This window comes from Raphanus sativus, chromosome 4, assembly GCF_000801105.2.
Source record: "Raphanus sativus cultivar WK10039 chromosome 4, ASM80110v3, whole genome shotgun sequence".
Lineage (NCBI taxonomy): Eukaryota > Viridiplantae > Streptophyta > Magnoliopsida > Brassicales > Brassicaceae > Raphanus > Raphanus sativus.
The window spans coordinates 5,106,749-5,128,574 of NC_079514.1; the positions used below are offsets into that span (position 1 = coordinate 5,106,749).

At 31.7% G+C, this 21,826-nt stretch overlaps 2 protein-coding genes across 3 annotated transcripts; one reads left to right on the forward strand and one right to left on the reverse strand.

Moving 5' to 3' along the window:
• Positions 1 to 8,368: 8,368 nt before the first annotated feature.
• On the reverse strand, positions 8,369 to 9,685 carry LOC108851629 (V-type proton ATPase subunit G2-like). 2 transcript variants are annotated; one of them, XM_018625089.2, is made up of 4 exons: positions 9,565 to 9,685; positions 9,125 to 9,227; positions 8,855 to 8,955; positions 8,369 to 8,734 (listed from the first exon to the last, which is right to left on the reverse strand). In XM_018625089.2, exons 2-4 carry the CDS (start codon positions 9,210 to 9,212, stop codon positions 8,591 to 8,593), a joined length of 333 nt encoding a protein of 110 aa, XP_018480591.1. In that variant the 5' UTR covers positions 9,213 to 9,227; positions 9,565 to 9,685; the 3' UTR covers positions 8,369 to 8,590. The 2 variants fall into 2 exon arrangements, with proteins under 2 accessions (XP_018480591.1, XP_018480590.1); XM_018625088.2 differs by having other exon boundaries at positions 9,125 to 9,223; positions 9,565 to 9,680.
• A 5,389-nt stretch (positions 9,686 to 15,074) lies between these two features.
• LOC108854014 (cation/H(+) antiporter 17-like) lies at positions 15,075 to 18,747 on the forward strand. The gene is made up of 4 exons (XM_018627500.2): positions 15,075 to 15,122; positions 15,311 to 15,513; positions 16,138 to 17,139; positions 17,339 to 18,747. The coding sequence occupies exons 2-4, from the start codon at positions 15,322 to 15,324 to the stop codon at positions 18,620 to 18,622; spliced, it is 2,478 nt and encodes an 825-aa protein (XP_018483002.1). The 5' UTR covers positions 15,075 to 15,122; positions 15,311 to 15,321; the 3' UTR covers positions 18,623 to 18,747.
• Positions 18,748 to 21,826: the final 3,079 nt, after the last annotated feature.

A 21,826-nucleotide genomic window follows, 5' to 3' on the forward strand; every position in this document is an offset into this window, starting at 1 on the left:
GTTTGGAAACATTGATAGTAGTATAAAGAAATAAGTATATTGTTTGGAAACATGGATAGTAGTATAAAGAAAGGAACATTAGTGACTTAATGTATGTTTAACTATAAAGTATAAAAATGTATTTAATTTAAAAACTTACAAAATAAATATTAGATCCAACAGAATGTTTCTGTTTTAATAAGATAGATATGTCTCCCCAGCAAACGTGTCATGATCGCCTAAACTAAAACGATGGTAGGTTATTCTATACCTATTGAAGAAATGATAGGTTATTGCGTAAGATTAGAATATTATGGGAGCTGCAGTACTCACACCGGGACTATGGGAAGCAAGCATTAAACTAGAGTAAACAATCTTTAAAACGTTCGTTACAAAAAAAAAAAAAAAAAAAAAAAAAAAAAAAAAAACAATCTTTAAAACGTGACTTTATGGGGTATAATTAAAAGCAAAAGCGTTACCTATGTGTCTATAAATTCCAACATAACAACATAGTTTATGTCACTAGGCATCGAATTTTCAGTGAGACAAGTATTTCTTTAGTTTGGTGCTTAATGAAATTGACATATTTAGCTCCTAGAACGAATAATAAGGCAGCACAATTACACCAAACATGTAATTATTATACTTACGTTCCTAACTAGGCTTCTTTTCAGCAGACCTTTTACCCGTAGCAGCCAGAGTCATAATCTCTTCAGACTTTGAATATTTGATGATCTGATTCTGTTAATCAAATGTGACACTCTTATTAATCTAAAACGGAATGGTATAATTCAATGTTTCAGCTGGAGATAATTGGATTGGTTATCGATGTAGCTGGCTCAGACTGTACTACTTTCCTTCAAATCCACATATGAGAGAAGAGCAGACTTTGTCGCAGATCATCACAAAATATTAGAAATGGAAAAGAGGAAAAAAGCTAAGTGTTCTTCCTATATTTTGTTTTATCATACTCCCTATGTTTAGAAATATTACGTATTCTAGACTTTTTGCACATTTTAATAAAATACGTTAAATTTGCATAAATTTTTGTGATTTTTTTTTCATAATTTTAAGCCAATAAAAATCCAATAAGTGCAATTATTCTTTTTGAAGTTTACAATTAGTTAAAGAAATATGTATTAACAATATAAAAATAGATCATTTTAAAACAATTTTGTTCTCTAAAATATGTAACTTTGTGAAATGGAGGGAGTAATCATTTTTTTAAAACTATCTAATTATGATATCTTGAATACATCATTATGAATCTATATCTATTCAAATTCAGTTACCAATACAAAATAACATTCTCTCTATCCTAGTATTATATAAGATGTTTTACAAATTTTATTTGTTTCATTTTGTTCTGAAGTTTTAATGCAAAACTATGTTTAGTTAATATAATGTGGCTATTAATACTCTGTAGTATTTTTGGCAAAAATATTTAATTATCAAATAACAGTTATTCTGCAAAGGATAATATATACATTTTTGTGTTCTTATAAAAAGATCTTATAAAATGAGACGAAAGACTAGAAATATAAGATTAAGAAAATATAAAAACAACACCATGTATGGTATGTACAATTTTGTACTCATGATTTATTTTAATTATTGATCTTGATTTATCAACATTTATTAAAGTCCTTATATAAAGTTTTTTGGGAGTTTTTTTCCTGTAAACCTAATCTCCTGGATCTTTACTCATTTGAAATAGTCTCCATAAGAGTTAGCTACACTTTTCTTTATTAAGAAGGAACACAATGAGAAGAGACAATGACAAAACGTAGAAAAGTGCTAAACCAATAAAATAACATAGAAAAGTAAATATTAACGAACTTTCTGTTCCCTTCTTTTACTTGGTTAAAAGCTCTAACGTATATTTCCTTTTTATCACTAAGATAGTTTTTGATGTTTATCGAACTTTCCTCCTACGAATTTGATGACGTTTTCAGTTGCAGAAGAAAAAAGAAGGGGCAAACAATGTGTTTAAATAAGTCTATTTTCCAATGGGGGAAAAACCAAGAAAAGATGAATGAAGAAAACGTAGTAAAGGGATGAAAACGAAGAAAAATTGTACAGAGGTATAATAAAACATTAAAAGGTAGTGTTAGACAATATATCATTCAAAAGACAAGATCGGAATCGGATAGTGCCTCGCAAAAAGAAAAAAACTCGGTGTTATAATTTATATTAGAAACTGCTGTTCAAACAAAAAGGAGAGAAAAAGAAGTGAAGTCAGTTCTAAAAAAAAAAGGAAAAAAAAGAAGTGAAGTGTGTGACAGAAAACTCAGACCAACATCGATACGTAGACATCAATGTAAACATGTGACGATAGGGAAAACAATTCTCAATAATAATTGCGAATACAATTTGATAAAGGAAAACGCCGTCGATACAATTCCGTTAAGTGATTCCATTGATATGGTTTCAATTATACCATTTCCAACTCCATTCCGTATTATTTTAGCAAAAAAATTCCATTCCGTATTTAACTATAAAATGTAGTTAAAACAGAATTATGAACCAAAAAGAATAAAAATATTATTTTATAAATAGATTAATTTTTTTTTATTCATTACTCCATTTCTCATTTTATTTTAAATAAAATATGAAATAAAATTGTAAGATGTCTTTAGACCGTCTCTAATTATTCACTCTATTTTTTACTCTAAAATAGAGTAATTTTATAATATAATTGTAATATATTTCAATGATACTATATTTTTAAATAGAAAATAGACTGATGAACAAAAAAAATTATTATATATATATAGAGTAAATCTATTTTTACTCTATAGAGTAAAAAATAGATAACCATCGAAATATTTTCACTTTAAACTCTACTTATAGCAAAAAATATAATGTGATTAGAGATGTTCTTAGGACATCTCCAACCCAACTTCATTTTTTCCTTTAAATGGAGTAAAAGTGAGTTTGAAGTAGAAAATGTTCCAACCCCACTCTATTTCTCATTCTATAATAGAATTTACTCCATAAATGGAGTAATCTATTTTTTTTTTCATCACTCCATTATGGAGTGAGAAATGAAATGGGTTTGAAGTATTTTACCCCATAATCACTTTTACTCTATTTTGAAAAAATGGTGTTTTAGATAGGAGATGCTCTTAGCACAAACTCTAGCCTCTAGTTCTCAGTGCATTTTCCAATAATTTATTAGTGTTAGTTAAAAAATAAATAACAAAAAAATATGTACACACGAATTTCGCAATGGAGACTAAAGGCCATTTTAACTTCCCAAGGCTAGAAAAGCAAAAACCGATGCCCCAACATTTTAATTTCCAAAATTATAAAACGAGTAAAGAATGTCACTGATAGAGAGGGACATAATTGGGAAGTGTAAAAAAATAAAAATTGTGGGAACTTGTTGCTGCAGTATTAACTCTTCAAGCCCCAAGAGAAAACAAAGCATTCTGTTTTTTTTTTGGTTAAATGTTAATACTAAACCCTAGCCATCTAAATAATCGACAAAGCCCTACTTGTAAATTGCAATTTGCAACCGCCAATCCCCAAAGTACTGTATAGAGAACAGAACTATGAGAAGGAGGGGAAGACTCAAATAAAAATGAAAAGAAAACATGTACATGATTAACACCTTTTGGGTTAATTAATGGTAGTAGATTAATAGATAAATGAAAGCCTAACTTTTTCCAGGGTTCATCAAGTCAATCATGGTTAACCTAGAAAGATGGTTATTTGAAGCGGAGCAATTGAAGATCGCCTTATGCAATAGAGAGTTATGAAGAAAGTAAGAGATACCAGATCTGAATATCCCCACACCGTGGTCATATTCTTCTACATGCAAGACCAAAACATAGAAACCCAAGATATCAAATGTTTATTTTACCAGACATATACATATGGTTAGATATGTCTCTAAGACAATAATTTAAAATGAAGAGCGATTGGAAATTCAAGACTGAACCAGAATTTTAGAATACTAAAAGAAGGGAGCTCCCTTCAGTCCAATCAGAGAGAATCAATGATCCAATTTGTCTACCGCATCATTCATTCATTTAACGAGTCTAAGTTGAAATCTTGGTGACTCGGTATTTGGATGAATGAGTCGGAAGCTAATTGGATCATATCATGATCTGTGAATGGACTAAAGGAAGCTCCCTATCTATCTATATTCCTACAACATCAATTTCAAACAGTGATTTTAGATGATGTTCTCCGTACAAATTACAGGTATATTAATTAGAGCGTGTATGTATGTACGCTATATATCCATGGATCTAGAACCCTAGCAAGCCGGAAAGCATGATCTTGAAAAATATGCAGCAAGGTTTGAAGGAAAACAAAGAAACCCTAGATCTCATGTAAAAGTTAAAGCAATCGTATATGGATCTTTTGACAAGAATAACTCGTATGTGTGGATGTATGCAGGATAGAAAATAGGAGAGATCGATAAGAGAGTGTGTAAGAAGATAAGATTGATATAAAAATTAGAGAGATACGATGATGGTATGTATGCATGTATTGGATGGAGAGAATTGATGAGAGAGGTGGAGTTTGAACAAAAGAACAGTTGATGGAGAGAGAAAGATAGAGAGCATCTGAGTATGCAAAATAAAATTTATCGAAGGATGCAAGAAATATACAATGGATACAACTTACTAGTATGCAAAAGTAGTGATGGGTCTTTTATAAGCTCCAAATCGTGTACTTTTTAATATTAATTTTGTAGGAAAATAAAATGAAATTAAGTATATAGATTTTCTTTACTTCATTAGTACGTGGACTTGGACACAAAGAAAAGATAATGTAGGAAACTGGCCATTGTTTAATGCCTAGAGGTTCAAAGCATTTCCAATAAAGGTTTTCAACATAAAATATAAATATATTTAAATATTCTTACAAGTATAAAATACGTTAGATCTTCTCAATTGTTTTTACTTATAAAGTAAATCCCCTTTCTCCGAGTTTCTTTTGTATCTTCTCACTTGTTTTTACTTAGATTTGAACCCGCACACTTGTGCGGATATAATTTTTATTTTTAAAATAAAATTTAAATATAAAATAAGTTATGTATATATGTCTTATAAATTTTAGTGTGTTCTATATAATTTTATTTTTGATATTTTTACATTGGGTGAAAAATATTCAGATAAAATTGTATATGAATATTTTTAGTGGGTGTTCGGTATTATGTACGATCGTTATGTTTTTATTTTCTGTACGATCTAGAAAATTGTGCCAGTCTCGGTTTTCATACCATGGCCTATGTTAGCATATTGTTTTAAAAATTTAAAATTATAACATCATATTAAAAATTTTAGTTTTAAACATTTGTTTCATATGTATTGTTAATAATTTTATTGGAATTATTTGTTTATAAATTTTTCATTCTTGAAATGTGTATGTTTGACTTAGTTAATACTTTATAATACTAAATTTTGTGAATATTTCTATTTAATATATGAATTTTCAGATTTCTATTTTTATTATTACAACAAAAGGATAAACCGTATCTAAAAATATGGACACCTAATAAGTAAAAAAACTAAATTTCACATTCGGATAAACAAAATATTTGAACGTAGATATTGTTAGATATCCAAATTTACATGTATATCTATCATATTGTTTGTTGACTTAAGGATGCTAAAGAATATTTCGTTACCAGACCTAGAATATCTTTGCACGAATAGTTATGATGATGCCAAAGAATATTTTTCCTCCCGTTAAATACATAATACCAAAGCATTTTGAATTTTAAAGCAAATCTCGTGGTTATTATCATATATAGAAAACTAAAAATTGAATATATTGGTTTGAACTCAATTAAAAATATTTGATATTTTGTTTTGGTTAGTAACAGTTGGATTGAAAAATAAACCAAGTAAACTGAAGTTGAAAGTGAAGAGAGGTCGTCATCTATGTTACCGAAAGAACGAAAAAAGCTTGAATAAGCTCGTGCAAGAGGGAAAATAAAATTTAAAAGTAACGCTAGAAAGTATAGTTTAACCAATCATGTTAAGATACCTACTTTATTAGATTATAGGTCGAATTTGAACCTTAAAAAACTAACATGATGTATTGAGGTAACTAAGTTTCGTGAATTGAATAGAACGAACATATATTATTTTGTGGCTTCGAATGGAACATACATGAATTTGGGTCTGTATTTGAATAGAATTGTGTATTAGAGCATCTCCAAGGGTTCACTCTATTTTCTACACTAAAATAGAGTGACTCTATAATAGAGATGAAGTTTGCTCCAATTGTACTCTATTTTAGAGTAGAAAATAGAGTGATGAACAAAAAAAAAACAACTTACTCTATATTTGGAGTAAACCTATTTTTCACTCTATTATAGAGTGAAGAATAGAGTACCATTGGAGCATTTTTTACTCTAAACTTTATTTTAGAGTGAAAAATAGAGTGGGGTTGGAGATGCTCTTATACAACACAGTCATGACATTAGAGTAGGTTGTGACATCCATGTCTTCGAATGGAACATAAAAGAATTTGTTCGAGTAATTGAATGGAATTGTGTATTATACAACACAGTCATGACATTAGAGTAGGTTTTGACATTTTTTGGATAATTAACTTCTTCAAATATGTTCAGGTTCGACAAATATGAACTGAGTTGGTGTACGAAGCAAATGAGAAGTGATGTATCGTGATGTATGGTGAAATTATTTGTCAATACATTAATTTGTATGAAGGGAACAATTCGTGTAATGTTTGTTGTTATTGCTATTGGTTTAAATTATACATAACCGATGGACTTTATATTTTTAGGTGGGTTTATATTAAGTCTTCAGTATCAGCCGATATGTCCCAGTATCCGAACAAATTTGTGTATCCAAACAATTACTATTCTAGAGCAAGTCCAAAAATAAATGACAACATCTAAATGGTAGATAAAAAAATAGGACTCTAAATTAATAGAGTAGACTAGAGTTTGACCCGCTCTTTCAAAGAGCGGATAAATTTTTTTTTGTCATCATCATATGTATTGATCTTCTTTGTTAAATGTTTGAGATTTGTTTAGTCAACAAATTTATTAACCCGTCTTTTTATTCATCAATATGTTTAAATACAATGTTTGGTTTTTGGTTTTGGTTTTAGGTTGTTTTTCTTTTTGGATTTCGGTTTCAGTTTGATTATAGTTTTTTTTTTTGGTTCAAGAGATATATAAACCGTTCAGTTATTTATGAAAGTAACTTAATATAATTATACTTGTGTTTATCCGACCCGGATATATGGGTTTAGTTTTTTTCCAAAAATTTATTTACTGAAAATAAGTAATTTCATACATGTATTTTTATTTAAAATTGTTTTTATAGATACATAAATTAAAATTAATAAATATAATTTTTTTAAAATAAGATAATTCATTTATGAACCCGTCATTATTAATTTTACTTATATTTAAAACTGTAAATTATAGTAAAACATATTTTTAATTTTTATATTGGTAAAATTTTATTTTATTATTATATAAATAAAATATACTTCATTCAACCCGTGTCATACTATATCTAATTAGTTTTAATACTCAGATTTAAATATGTAATTATTTCTTATTTTATATATCTTACTTTAATATTTTATTTTAATACGTTGAAGTATGTGGTAAAATTCATGAATGTATGTTATTCTTTAATTTTATGATTTATAAAATATTTAATAAATTAATTAAGTTACTTTATATTTATTAGTTGATGTATTAATTTAATTATGAATATAAACATGATGGGAATATTATTTTTTTATTCTATAATGAAAGAATTAATATTTGTTAATAATTTATTTAATCTTAATTACGAATTTTATTATTTAAAATAAATATTAAAAGCATTTATGTTTACATCTTAAATAAAAAGACATTAAAATATATTTTTATAATAAAATCTTAGAAAAGAATACCTGACAATATCTTTTTAAATATCTTATTTTGAAAATATTATTAAGTTAGTTGTAAGAGAAAAAATAGGAAGTTAAATTAATTCTATTTTACAAATATGGAAATATTAATAGATATTTGTTAGATTAAAAAAACATTATATGATAATAACTAATGAAATTATTATAGTTGGACTGTTATGACTTTTTTAATAGTCCAAAACATAGTGGATAAAAAGTTCTTCTGTTTTAATAGTATTGATTGTTTCCCTTGAATGGCTTAGACAAATATTAATCACCCTCGGTGGATCTTGTAGAACTGGTTTTATCATGGATCACTCTTGAATGCCTACACCTACGTCATCGACCATAATCGGTTCATTTGGCTAACACATGCAATTACGACCACCGAGGGTGATTAATATTTGGCTAACACATGCAATGGTAACACTGTTACGACCCTCTGAATCGGACATTCATTCTTACAACATTCTTGATGAAAACGAAATATCCAATGGGGTTCCCTTTATTCTGAATATTACAAACACAAAAGTCAAGTCTTCTGGAGAGATGAATACAACAACTCAAGGCTGAAACTGAAAATCAATAGCAACAGTTGAATGAAACCCGGAATCCACCAAACAAGTAAAAGAAACGAATGAATAAATCCACTCAAAATAACAATTCACACCATCTTAAAGACGTACGAGGATGGTATATATATATATCATCAGTTGTTGACAGTGGTGACATGTTTGAGAAGCATGTCAACAACATCTCTGGAAATCCTGGAAGCTTCGTTCTTCAACTGCTCGATCTTCTCATCGGTCTCTTGCTCAAGCCTCTTCACGTTTGCACCTGAATCTCCACTGGTCTGTTTTTTATTTTATTATTCAGCAGACAAGTTTTCTCATCAATAACGTGTAAAAGAAAATAATTACATTTATAATGTCTTTTAACCATAAGTGTTTTTATTTTATTTTTGTAATCTAACCTCTTCGAGCTTCCTCTGGAAACCATGCTCAGTACTGGTTTTGTGCTCAGCAATCTCTGTTTCAGCTTCTTCCTTGGCTTGCTTTAGTCTCGCCATTTTTGCTGCACAAACCAAAAACATATACATTCTCTTAATGATAAGTTCCCAATCTAAAGCTAGTCAAACCAAAGTCATTATCATGTCTGTAATGAAGGTAGAAACCAATCGGATGCAAAGATCATAAAGCGTTTCGGACAGAATGTGAGAATTCAGACAGAGGTTGTGAGTTACCGGTCCTAGCAGCATTAACAATCTGCTGAGCTTCCTGTTCAGCAGCAAGCAGTTGCTGGATCCCTCCATGATTACCAGTTGACTCCATGTTTATAAGATCTGTCTTTTCGAATCAAAGAACATCATCGGATTCAAACAACGAAGATCCAAAAAAAAAAGATGCAAAGTTTCAATAAAGTCAACGATCGCATGAATCTAAAACACGAAGATCAAATCATGATTTTGACAAAAGTGTAGCGAAAGAGTCAAAGCAGAGATCTGTATAGCCCATCAAACCAGAATCGCAATTCAGCACTACTCAGAATCAAAATGAGATCTACTACGATCCCAGATTTTTACAAACTAGTTCAAATGTGAAACAATCAAAAACGATGATGCTTAAAGGAATTGGACCTGATGACTATATAAATGCAATCCCAAAATGTAGGGAGGAGACGTACCTGGTTTTGCGAGATTGGAGAGAAAGAGAAGAGAGAGAGAGAGATGATTTGATGAATGACTCAAATGTTTTAGATCGTGTTGAAATTCATATACAAGGAAAGAGATTCGGATATGATTCCCCCCACCCCCCACGTTAACATGGGCCTGATGAAACCCAATACACTCTTTACATGTTAGGCCTGTTAATGTATTAATGGGCCTGTTTCTTGATCGTTTTTCTTAATGTAAAATCCTTGTTAATACACTCTTTGATCGGTTTTCTTAATATACAATCCCAAAACAAGTACTTAATGATAAAGTACTAAAACTAGCATTCTTTAATGGATATAAAATAACTAAAAACTTAGATATGTCAATACATATTTGAAAATGTTTTTTTATTTATAAATTTACATATAACTCAAATTCATAAAGACTTAGGAATATGTCTATACTTATTTATCAAAGGTTTACTGAAATTGTAGGAATATGTTATACTTATTCATGAATGCTTTTTAAAATTTTTATAGGAAGATTTATACATATATAAGAAAGTATTTACATATATATATATAATTTAAATTCAGTAAGATATTCATAAATATATAATTATGAATGCTTACTAAATGTATCTTTAGGAATGCATTTTAATTACACATTTATGTAAGTTTTCCTAAATTATATGAAGATATTATAATACATATATTTATCAATATTTTCATAAACTTTAGGAATATGTTATATATATTTAGTAATGTTTTCCTAATTTGCATATAGTTCAGATTCATGAGATATTAAACATATTTAGGAGGATTTTTCTAAACTCTTTTGGAAAATTATTTTCTAAAGGAGAAATTGAAAAAAAAATTCAAAAAATATATTCAAAAGCAAAAAAACAATTTAAATATTTTTTTTATAAATATGTAGTAAATGGATATAATTTTTATTTACTAATTTAATGAATGATAAATTAATCACTTTGGCCATTTTATGCTACTTTGAAAATAAATACTTATATTATGGTTATTTGAAGTCATTTCTCATCTAGCAAAGTTTTTAATAATTTTTCAAAAATTAATATAATAAAATAATAAATTGCTTAAATTTCTGAAATTTGAGAAATCGATCTGATAATTTTTCAAAATTTCTCATTTGATAAGCTATTAGGGTGAATTTTTTAATTTGAGATATCCAATTAATTTTTAAGAAACTACAAAATAACTCTTTCTTCCTAATTTAATACTACTTTATTTCTTCTTTTTCTACCTTTGTATTTTCTTCTTGTAAATATTAAACACCGTTGAGTACTGGACACTCTTGTTTTTGTTTCTTCTTTTTCTACCTTTTTATTTTCTTTTTGTAAATCTACTAAACACCGTTGAGAACTGGACACACTCTTGTTTTTGTCTTCTTCTATTTGTTACTACTGTACTAACACCAATTGAATCCGCAATCTCAGCTATGTCCTATGTGCATCTCGTCATACATACGGGATACGAATGAGTTTATTAGGTTGGCCTAGCTGAAATACAAAAAAAAATATGTGTAAATAAACTACGTCATCGGTTTGGAGGAAAGTCTATGCATGTATGCTCATTGTGACGAGTCACGTATTTTTATTTGTTCGTATTCATTATTTAACGTATAATGATTGATGAATACTTTGTCACCCGTATCTAAATCTACTTAAAAGTCTCCAGTCTTTGTTTTCTTTGCGAAATTTGATGGTGCTTTTGCGTGTATTCACAGAAAAGTTTAGATAAATTCTGTGAAAATGGATATTGATCGAGTTGATGATATAAGTCCACAGTGGAGAACAAGAAGTGAATAAAGTGAATTATTTCTTCTTCCGATGATATGTGTCACTAATTAAAGAATTGAATAGTGCAATCCTATCCGTCGGATTATCTTATCAAAACTCAAAGTTGGAAATTAAAACGGATTATGGTTTAGTTTAAATACTAAGTCTTACTAAGGTATTATCATCAAGGAATTGGTTGACTCTGTCGGATGAAAGCGATTTATACGACTACTCAGAGCCGTGCTTACTAGTTTATGAAAAAGGCCATTGTTTTAGGACCCCATCTCTAGCACAAGTTTTTTTTTCTTGTCAGCATCTCAGCACAGGTTTAGAGGCCTCCAATTTTAAAATTTTGTTTTGATTTTAGCCATTATATTTTACTGTTACATATTTATTACATCAATTTTTCCTCTATGGATTTTTAGATTTCTTAATATACATCTTATATATTTTAATTTTATAGCATTTTTTTTACAATTCTCTAAGTTTACAGTTGTACACTTACGCTTAATATATTTTGATTACCATAAAATAAAGGTATGTGGACATAGTTTTCATTTCTGCTATATATATTAATTTCTTATTTTTTATATGTTTCGCCTCTCACTAATTTTAATGCTATATAAATAATATTATAAAATATCCATTATATTTATTTTTTTTCCATCTATTGATATTATAAAAAGGCTAGGAAGCCCATCAGCTTACAAAAAGCCCAAAACATGAGTAAGCAACAAAAACAAACAAGAAAGCCCACACAATGGTCGAAAACACTCGAGCCCAACCATGGCCCAAAAGAAGAAACCTTGCGGTTGATGACGCGTCACGCACACCGCGTGATGGGACACGCGTCAAACAAAGACCTCGCCCCTTACACGTGTGGAAACCTCAGAAACGAGGTGCACACGTCACTGCTCCACCGCGTCGTCACCACCAAAGCTTTCACCACCACCGGAGAAGCCTTCATCGCTTCACCGGGAAACCGAAACACCGCCGGAACAAGAATCCGGCTCACTCAATTCCTCCTCTTCGCCTGGCCTCGTTGTAACGGAGAGCTTCGTCGGGCCAATCCCTAGATCTCATCCCGAGCCACCGAAGTCCACATCTTCATCCCTAGCGCTTCCTCCCCAGAGAAACCACAAAATCCGACAGGATCCCACGAGAAGCGAAACCAAGTCACCACCGGGCCACCATCGGAACCGAGAGAGTTCCACCTAAGCCGCCGTCGATGTTGAAATCAAACGACGCAGAGGTCAAAAAAACCGACCATTCACCTTAACAGAGGCGCAACGTCGGAACCCAACAAACCGACCGCCCACCATGATAAGGTGCGACGTCGGAAACATTAGCCGGACGACCACCAAAGAACGGATACGTCGCCGGAGACAAAGACGGCTACACCGCGTCAGAGAACCACCGTGTACCGCGAGCAAAAGAAAGGAACCACCGCGACCAACTCTCTCTCTCTCAAGAACCTAGAGAGAAAGGAGAGAAAAGTCTACCATTAAAAAAATATCCATTATATTTGTTACTCTTAAGTTTATTGTATTCACTACAATTATTTTATAATATTTACATGTTAATAACACTATTACGTTGAATTTTGCCTTAGACCCCAAGAAAGCTAGGTACGACAAAACTACTAAGCAATTATTCTATCCATTTAAAGATCTAATAGCAAAGAAATGAACTTTAGCATCACGTCCACGAGTCATTGGTGCTTTCTTTTCCAACGTGTCGAAAAACCCCACCATCTTTTTGTATATTGCGGACTCGTAATTTCTTGATTTGTTGTAGTTGTCTCTATTTTGAGTGGATTACCACTTCAGCATGACATATAATACGTACATGTGTACACTGCAGACCAAACATTCAAAGCGTTTTAACATTTAGACCAAAAACAACATTCAAAGGTACATCATAGCACGGTACTACGATCCATTTGTTTTATACACTAGTCACTAAACACATATTACTACCATTAATTCATAGTTAAAAATTCTTCAAAATTCCGAACTTTTTGACGACTCAAGGTTAATGATAATGTGTATAAAATATAAAACATTAATATAATCGTTATATATGAGACTCGACAATTATTTGACAATATAGTTTATGTATCACTATCATTACTTCTGTTAATTACAATGATTTTTCTAATTGATCCAATAAGCAACCAACATTTCTATATGTTTTCAATCAGCCGAGCATTGACATTAACTTATTAAACGATAGTACTTTGAATTTGCAATCTGACATTCCAAGTATCATTGAAGTTATTTAATTGATGAACGGATAAACAGCTTTGATATGAATATTATAACAAAGTTTCTCTTTCAAAACGAATAGGAACAGATACGATTACACCATTGACTTTTTTAATACTACCGCGGATTATAACCAACATGGTACGATTTTCGGGTGCTTAATAAATCAAAAATAACCATACCATTATTCTTGATGAGTATCACATACATATTTATTAGTTTTTAACCGCAAATCTATTTTTAGCATAGGAGTTTTTTTGTTTAATCAGTCTTACTATAGTATAAGGTTCATTTCAAAGTGAATTCATTTCATGTCAAATAGGTAAAACTAAAGAGGATTTTATACTGACATGTTAAGGTGAATTGTCTCGGTCTGAAGTTTAAAGAAAAGATACACATTCAAACAGCTAAAGAAAAACATACATATTCAATTTGAAAACGTTCAGTCCTGCACATCGATTCCAAAATAATACAACCAATCGACCTAATGCCATTCCGATCCCAATTAGATGGATTCATTTTCTTTTGGAAGACTAGGAAATTTAGATCCCGAAGATCCATATATTTTCCCTAATTCAACGCACATGTTCAATTGTTTTTATAGGACAACAGATTCATTCCAACAAAAATCGGTATGCGACCTTTTAAACCTCTACTAAGTTATCCAAGAGTTTTATTAGGCCAATGATTCATTATTTCATGTTGTTGTGTAATTGCACATGAAATGAATTTCAAACTTGGATATATACGCACGCTTTAATCCCATATTGAACTACATGTAACAAAGCTTGAGACATAATTTTTGAAACTAAAAATCTAAATCATTTATTTTTGTTAGGATTGTTAAATCCATGTTCAACTCATTATTATCCGACTATTATAATGTTGTCTATTTTGGGCTTCCGCATAAATTTACTTTTGGACTATATCCCAAAAAATCTTTTAATAGTTAGAGTTAGACATTTTTTATATATTAAACACTTATTTTCTAATTTTGTGCTACATACATCGACCTTAATAAATTCCATATAAGTTTAGTCACCAGTTGAGATAAATAAAAATGGTGGTCGGTATTATAATTATACTTTGAGAGTTTAGTCATATATAATTTGTGTGTATGTACGAGATATACGGACTTGCTTATGTGCTTAAGAGCAACGTAAAACTCGATCAAGAAGCTTTTGGTCAACTTTACGTCGAAAGGAAGGTGATTAATGACAGGGATAAGAGAGACAGAAACACTTGAGACCTTTTACAAAGAATTCTAATATATTTATTTGTTTTCTTCATTTGTTAATTGTCAACCCTACCGTTTAGATAATGTTTTATTTATATATACACATATATAATAAAAGTAAATAATTCCCGCGCAATCAGGGGTGTTGTCAGTATTTTTCTTGACTGGAGGCTATATAAAGAACCCTAGTAACGGCCATGTACTCCATCCCTCTCACTCCCACTTCTCCTCAGGTTATTGTTTTCAAGAATAATCAAGAAGATCTCAATATCCGTGAGTGTCGCATCCTCTGTATCTATCCATATCTCGTGTGATCTAATCTGTTACTACTTTCTAGGCGATAAATCATCGTAATATGCGTTTTGCTTAATAGTAGATTTCTTAGTTTTACATTCTCTTTCTTTGTTTCCTATATAATGCAAGAAAGAACACTGACTTGTAATAGTTACAGACTTTGTCAGACCTAAAAGATATGGGACCAAACGATACAACATGTTCAGGACCAATGAAAGCAACCTCTAACGGAGTCTTTCAAGGAGAGAATCCTCTTCATTACGCGTTACCTCTTCTGATACTCCAGATCTGTATCGTTCTTTTTCTCACTCGTGTTCTTGCTTTTATCCTTCGTCCTCTCCGGCAACCACGTGTCATCGCTGAGATAGTGGTAACGTTTCTTTATTCTTTTCAGCTTATTTCTTTACTATCGATTCATTTTTGGGTTCTGATTAAAACTCAAATAGGTTACCAGTTTGATCTATCATTCATTTATATGTAAGAGGATCTCCAATATTATTCCATTTTTTCCTCTATAATTTACTCTGAATTAGAATTACTCTATTTTAGAAAAAATGAGTGCCATTGGAGATGAATGTTACTAAACTGATGGACTTTTGGAACATAAGCATTATTGTTAGCGAGTCAACTCCAATCATAGGCTTGAATTAGTCGTCCATGATCTTTAATGACGTATATTACGAGGAATTTTCATCAGAATATTTATTTTCTTCCACAAATTTAGCTGACACGTTAAGTTTTTGAGTGTATATCACACACACATTATTATATTTATATGATGATCCATTTATATTCTTTATACTTCCACACGTTCCCATTAACGTTGGAAGATATGTTTCTTAAAATTTCCCTGAGATTGATTAATCATAAATGCATACTTTTCTTATGATTACCTGGCAAATAGTAGTAATACTCAACTTTAGTTTGTTTTTTTTTTGAAAAAATAATGTAAAATTAAGTTTGTGTGTTTGTCATATTGTGACTGGGGTTTCAGGGTGGAATATTACTTGGACCATCAGCTCTTGGGAAGAGTTCAAAGTTTCTCAGAACTGTTTTCCCAACAAAGAGTTTAACGGTGTTAGACACACTTGCAAACCTAGGACTCCTCTTCTTCCTCTTCCTCGTTGGTCTCGAGCTCGATCCCAAATCCCTCAAGCGAACGGGAAAGAAAGCTCTCTCCATCGCTCTAGCCGGAATCACTCTCCCTTTCGTCTTCGGCATCGGGACTTCGTTTGCTCTCCGTAGCTCCATCGCTGATGGCGTTAGCAAAGCTCCTTTCCTTGTCTTCATGGGCGTGGCCCTCTCCATCACAGCTTTTCCCGTTTTGGCTCGGATTCTCGCTGAGATCAAGCTTCTTACAACTGATATTGGTAAGATTGCTTTGTCTGCCGCTGCGGTTAATGATGTTGCCGCTTGGATCCTACTTGCTCTCGCGGTGGCTCTCTCAGGCGACGGGAGCTCTCCGTTAACGTCTCTCTGGGTGTTTCTTGCGGGTTGCGGTTTTGTCCTGTTCTGTATCTTTGCCGTGCAGCCAGGGATGAAGTGGATAGCAAAACGTTGTCCCGAAGGAGAACCGGTTAAAGAACAGTACGTGTGTCTCACGTTAGGTGTTGTTCTTGCTGCTAGCTTTGTCACGGACCTTATTGGCATTCACGCGCTGTTTGGTGCGTTTGTGATAGGAGTTATCTTCCCTAAAGAAGGTAACTTCGCGAGTTCTCTGGTTGAGAAAGTTGAGGATCTCGTGTCAGGCCTTTTCTTGCCGCTTTACTTCGTCTCAAGCGGTTTGAAAACAGATGTGGCGACCATACAAGGAGCTCAGTCTTGGGGACTATTGGTTTTGGTTATTTTTAATGCTTGTTTCGGTAAAATCGTCGGCACGGTTGTGGTTTCTCTTTACTGCAAGGTTCCACTTGACGAGTCATTAGCACTCGGTTTCTTGATGAACACGAAAGGTCTGGTTGAACTAATTGTCCTCAACATTGGTAAAGACAGAGGGGTAAGTCCATAGATTCCACTTGTGAATATATATATATTTATAAATTAATAATGTTGAGATTGTAATATCATATAAGCATTGACCTAACTCAAAACTTCATAAACTTATTAATTTATCTTATTTATCAATTTATTGAATATTAATATCTAGATTTTTTTATTATATTTGTGCATTGACCTGATTTTTATGTTTCTTGCAGGTTTTGAATGATCAAGTCTTTGCTATAATGGTTCTAATGGCTATTATAACCACGTTCATGACGACTCCTCTTGTTTTAGCGGTTTACAAACCGGGTAAATCCTCAACCAAAGGTGATTACACTAACCGAACGGTAGAGAAAACGAACCAGACCAACAAAACACTTCGTCTTATGTTCTGTTTCCAAAGCATAATGAACATTCCCACGATCGTCAACCTCATAGAAGCATCACGAGGCACGAACCGTAAAGAAAGTCTACAAGTCTACGCGATGCATCTCATGGAGCTTTCGGAGAGATCATCAGCTATACTAATGGCACACAAGGTCAGGAAAAACGGTCTCCCTTTCTGGAACAAAGACAAGTCTGGTAATACTTCTTCTTCCGACATGGTGGTGGTCGCGTTCGAGGCTTTCCAGAGACTCAGCCGTGTCTCAGTGCGTCCGATGACGGCGATCTCGGCGATGGCGACTATTCATGAGGATATATGCCGAAGCGCTGAACGCAAACGCGCCGCTATGGTGATTCTTCCGTTTCACAAGCACGTTAGGCTGGACAGGACGTGGGAGACGACAAGGAACGAGTACCGTTTGATTAACAAGAAGGTTATGGAGGAAGCTCCGTGTTCTGTCGCGATTCTGGTTGATCGTGGGCTTGGTGGTTCGACACGTGTCGCGTCTAGTGATTTCACGTTGGTGATAACGGTTTTGTTTTTTGGCGGGAGTGATGATCGCGAGGCGTTAGCGTTTGCGGTTCGTATGGCGGAACATCCTGGTATAAGCTTAACCGTGATTCGGTTTATTCCTAGTGAAGAGTTTAAACCGGAAAACGTGAAGCTGGAGATAACCGAAGATCAAGCCGGTTCATGTTCAGGGGAGACTAGGTTGACTGATATAGAGGCTATAACCGAACTTAAAGAAAAGGTTAAAGAACAAGAAAGCTCTCGTGCTGATTCAGATATCGAATCTCGGATCGTTTATGAAGATAAAATCGTGAAATGCCACGATGAAATTTGCGAGGTTATAAAAGAATATTCAAAAAGCAATCTTTTCTTGGTGGGGAAGTCACCGGAAGGTTCGGTGGCGTCAGGGTTAAACGTGGTAAGAAGTGACACGCCGGAGCTTGGTCCTGTCGGGAATTTGTTAACTTCAAGTGAAAGTGTTTCCACGTCCGCGTCGGTGCTGGTGGTCAAACAGTACGTAGCAAGCCGTGATTCTCCGGCCGTCGGAGTTCTGAAGAACACCACAAAAGGAGTGTTGCCGGTTGAGGGTCTCGAGAGTCCTTAGAGGATTGATTGTCTTTGTTGTGATTCCAAGACTCGAAAGGTCAAAAGATTTGGCTTGTATAATAACATCTGTTTCATCTTGTAAAATATTTAATGTGAATATATGATTGGGTTTGTTAAAAAATACATTTGATCTCTATATGGTAGTCCGTAAGCATTTGGATTAAATTAACAAAGAGGAAGTATAGCTTAGAGCACAATTAACCAAGATATTCAGTTAGGGATGCTTATTCTTTTTTTAATAATTAAAGTGGTAAAAGTGATAAGCATTGACGCTTGAATCAAGCTTGGAGTGCTTAATTAAGCACCAAAGTTTCCCTCTTCCATCTTTTGTTTATTTTTTTTTCTTTTTTTTTTAATTTAAAAATCACTAAACACCTCTCCCTAAGCTACTGCATTAATGGTGCTCATAAAGCCTATTATTAGTCAATGTTTTGAACATGATTGTTTAGTCAATGTTTATAGTTAAAACATTTAAGAAATTAAATTTAGATGGAATTTTTTTATTTGGTCATCAATTCATGTTCCAGTTCGATCATCATTTGATGCTAAGTTTGTTTTTTTTTTAAATTATACAGAGGTATCATGGCTCTATAGAAATAGTCGAGGTTAGTTACGTGTTGCCACGTGTCGATATTCTGTCCCTAACGATACCAAAATATTAATTTTTCAGTGACCGAAATTCAAATTCTTGTGGCTTTAATTACCGTATTGGACTTTTGTCTTCAAATTAATTACCACTAAATCACGAGTACTGGTTAAGTTTGATATTTATCTAGACTCGTGTAGATAATTGACTGATGACAAGAGAAAATGCAATCATGAAAGGTCGTCATGTAAATACAATCTCGTTTACACATCATGATTCATATGTTACAACTTATATATGTATATGTTACAACTTTGTCCTAGTCCTGCGGACGGAGTATTTGAATTCTGAACTCGTAAAAGATTTTGGTTTAGATTTCTTATCGTGACTAATCATTTTTTTCTGTGAGTTATGGTTCAGACATCTAAGAGAAAGGCTTCTGATAAGTCTCTAATGATTAAGAAAAAAAAAGAAATTAAGAGAAAACAGAAGTATGGGTTCTTATTTGAGGAACTTTCAGAATTCAATTTTCTTCGGAAAAAAAATTCAGAATCCAACTAAAAGGTTTTCTTCCACTCGTTAGCATTTGACTATTTTAATTATTTAATATAAATATAAAATTAATTATTTCAGTTTAATTGTTGTTGTAAAATAATTTTTTTGTTTCAAAATAAATATTATTTTAGAATTTCAATACAAAATTTATTAATAATATATTTTAGTTCAATTGGTTTAAATATAGCTAGATGTATATGTACTAATATTTTTATTTTTGAAATATGCAAAATTAAATATTTTTTTACTTAAAACAATAACTTAAATGAAAAGGAAAAAAGATTTATTAAAAATAATAATATTTGTGAGAACTTTGTTTTGCTTTAACGACTAGGCATGTTTTTTTTTGTTACTCATTGATTATCGAGCATTTCATGCATGTTTTCCTTTATTCTAGAATTTTGCTGGGTTTCTGATTACAATGCTAGTCAAAATGACCAGAGTTCAGAGTACCATTGATATCATTGCCGTAAACATAGTTGCTGTGAACAGCCATTGATAGGTAAGAAGAAGAATAGAGAACAAAACGTATTGAGGCAAATACCCGTTTAGAATTTTTTATTAATAATGTGATAAAATAATTTATAAACTCTTAGACTCATATTTATACAGCCTCAAAAAATTTGATTTTCTTTTTTTAATAGAAATAGTAATTTTCCTAAACCGAAACTTTTTCCACCTTGATTACGTCCGACCCACGAATGCTGGTCATTTTACTGGTACATCAGAGATTTAAGACACACGGATGCAACAATAGTGTTTTTAATGAAAATTGGTAAAAATCTAAGTTATAGACTTTATTTGTATGAATAGAAAGTTAAATAAAATTTAAGCAAGTTAGAACTGAAGTTGTTTTTCATAAACCAAAAGCCGTTTACTTTCGACATGGGTCTACTTTGAAATCATTAAGGGACAAAAGATCAGTTACGCAACTAAACCCATTTGAATTGTTTTAGAAAATAATCCTCTTGTTTGACTCTTTGCCATTTGTTCTTTTATTCACGTGTTAGGAAAAGGAGTTAGTGACAATATTATTGACTCTTGTTCTAGTTTTTAAATAAATATGAGAAAATACGATTTCTTAATTGATTAAAAGTTTTATGTTTTGGTGTGTTGAAATTAATTGATTGAAAGTTTCTCGGATGTTTTCTTTTATATGTTAGTCTTACACCGAAAATAAAGCGAGAGAGGGAATAATTACTCTCCATGAGATGGCCGTGTATTAACTAATTTATCCTCAAACACACAATAATCATATAAAATAAGTTAGATATACAACTATAGAAGTTTGGTTCGTGATTTTAAGTAACAAAAAAAAGTATCACGACATCACTATCTTGTATTTGTTTCTTTAAAATGTTTTTGGTAACAAAAATATTGTTATTCTTTAGTTTATATACGTATATAAAATCTGAGATGAATTAGTTTTGTTTGCAATTATGAAACTCTCTTTTTAAAATCTATAGTTCAACCAAACAAGCAATCTATAAGCGTTAGGTTCTTTTTTTTCTTCTTGATCTTTCGCATGTTTGGTATGAGTAGTCTAGTGTTACAGCCCAACCAGAATACTATTGTATGTCGGGCGGAGCTTTATTTTCGTATCTTTATATTTTTTTTTTTGGTAAAAGTATCTTTATATTTTTCTTATAACTAAATGAATCAAATCCTAATAGCAATGTTCAAGGCAAAAAATGAGGTATATAGATACTAAGGATCCGACTGGTGACTATTGTGGAATCAAGAGGAATAAACGGAAAATAAACATAAAAGAACAAAATTGCATGAATAAAAAGAAATTATTATTCGATCTTAAATTTGACAAAGAATAGTTTTCTTCTTTAATTCTCTACAAAAAGGAAACGATAGAGAATGAGAAAAAAAAATTATTCCTTGTGAATGGTGAATTTTTTTAGGAATGTTAAGGAATGCATTATTCCTCGTTGTTCCTTAGTCACCATTCTACCCTAAGATTAAACTTCAAAACTAATAAACCCTAAACGATCTCTCAGACATATCCTACTGATAAAAATCATCATCTAAAAATTCTAGTTTCTGTCAATT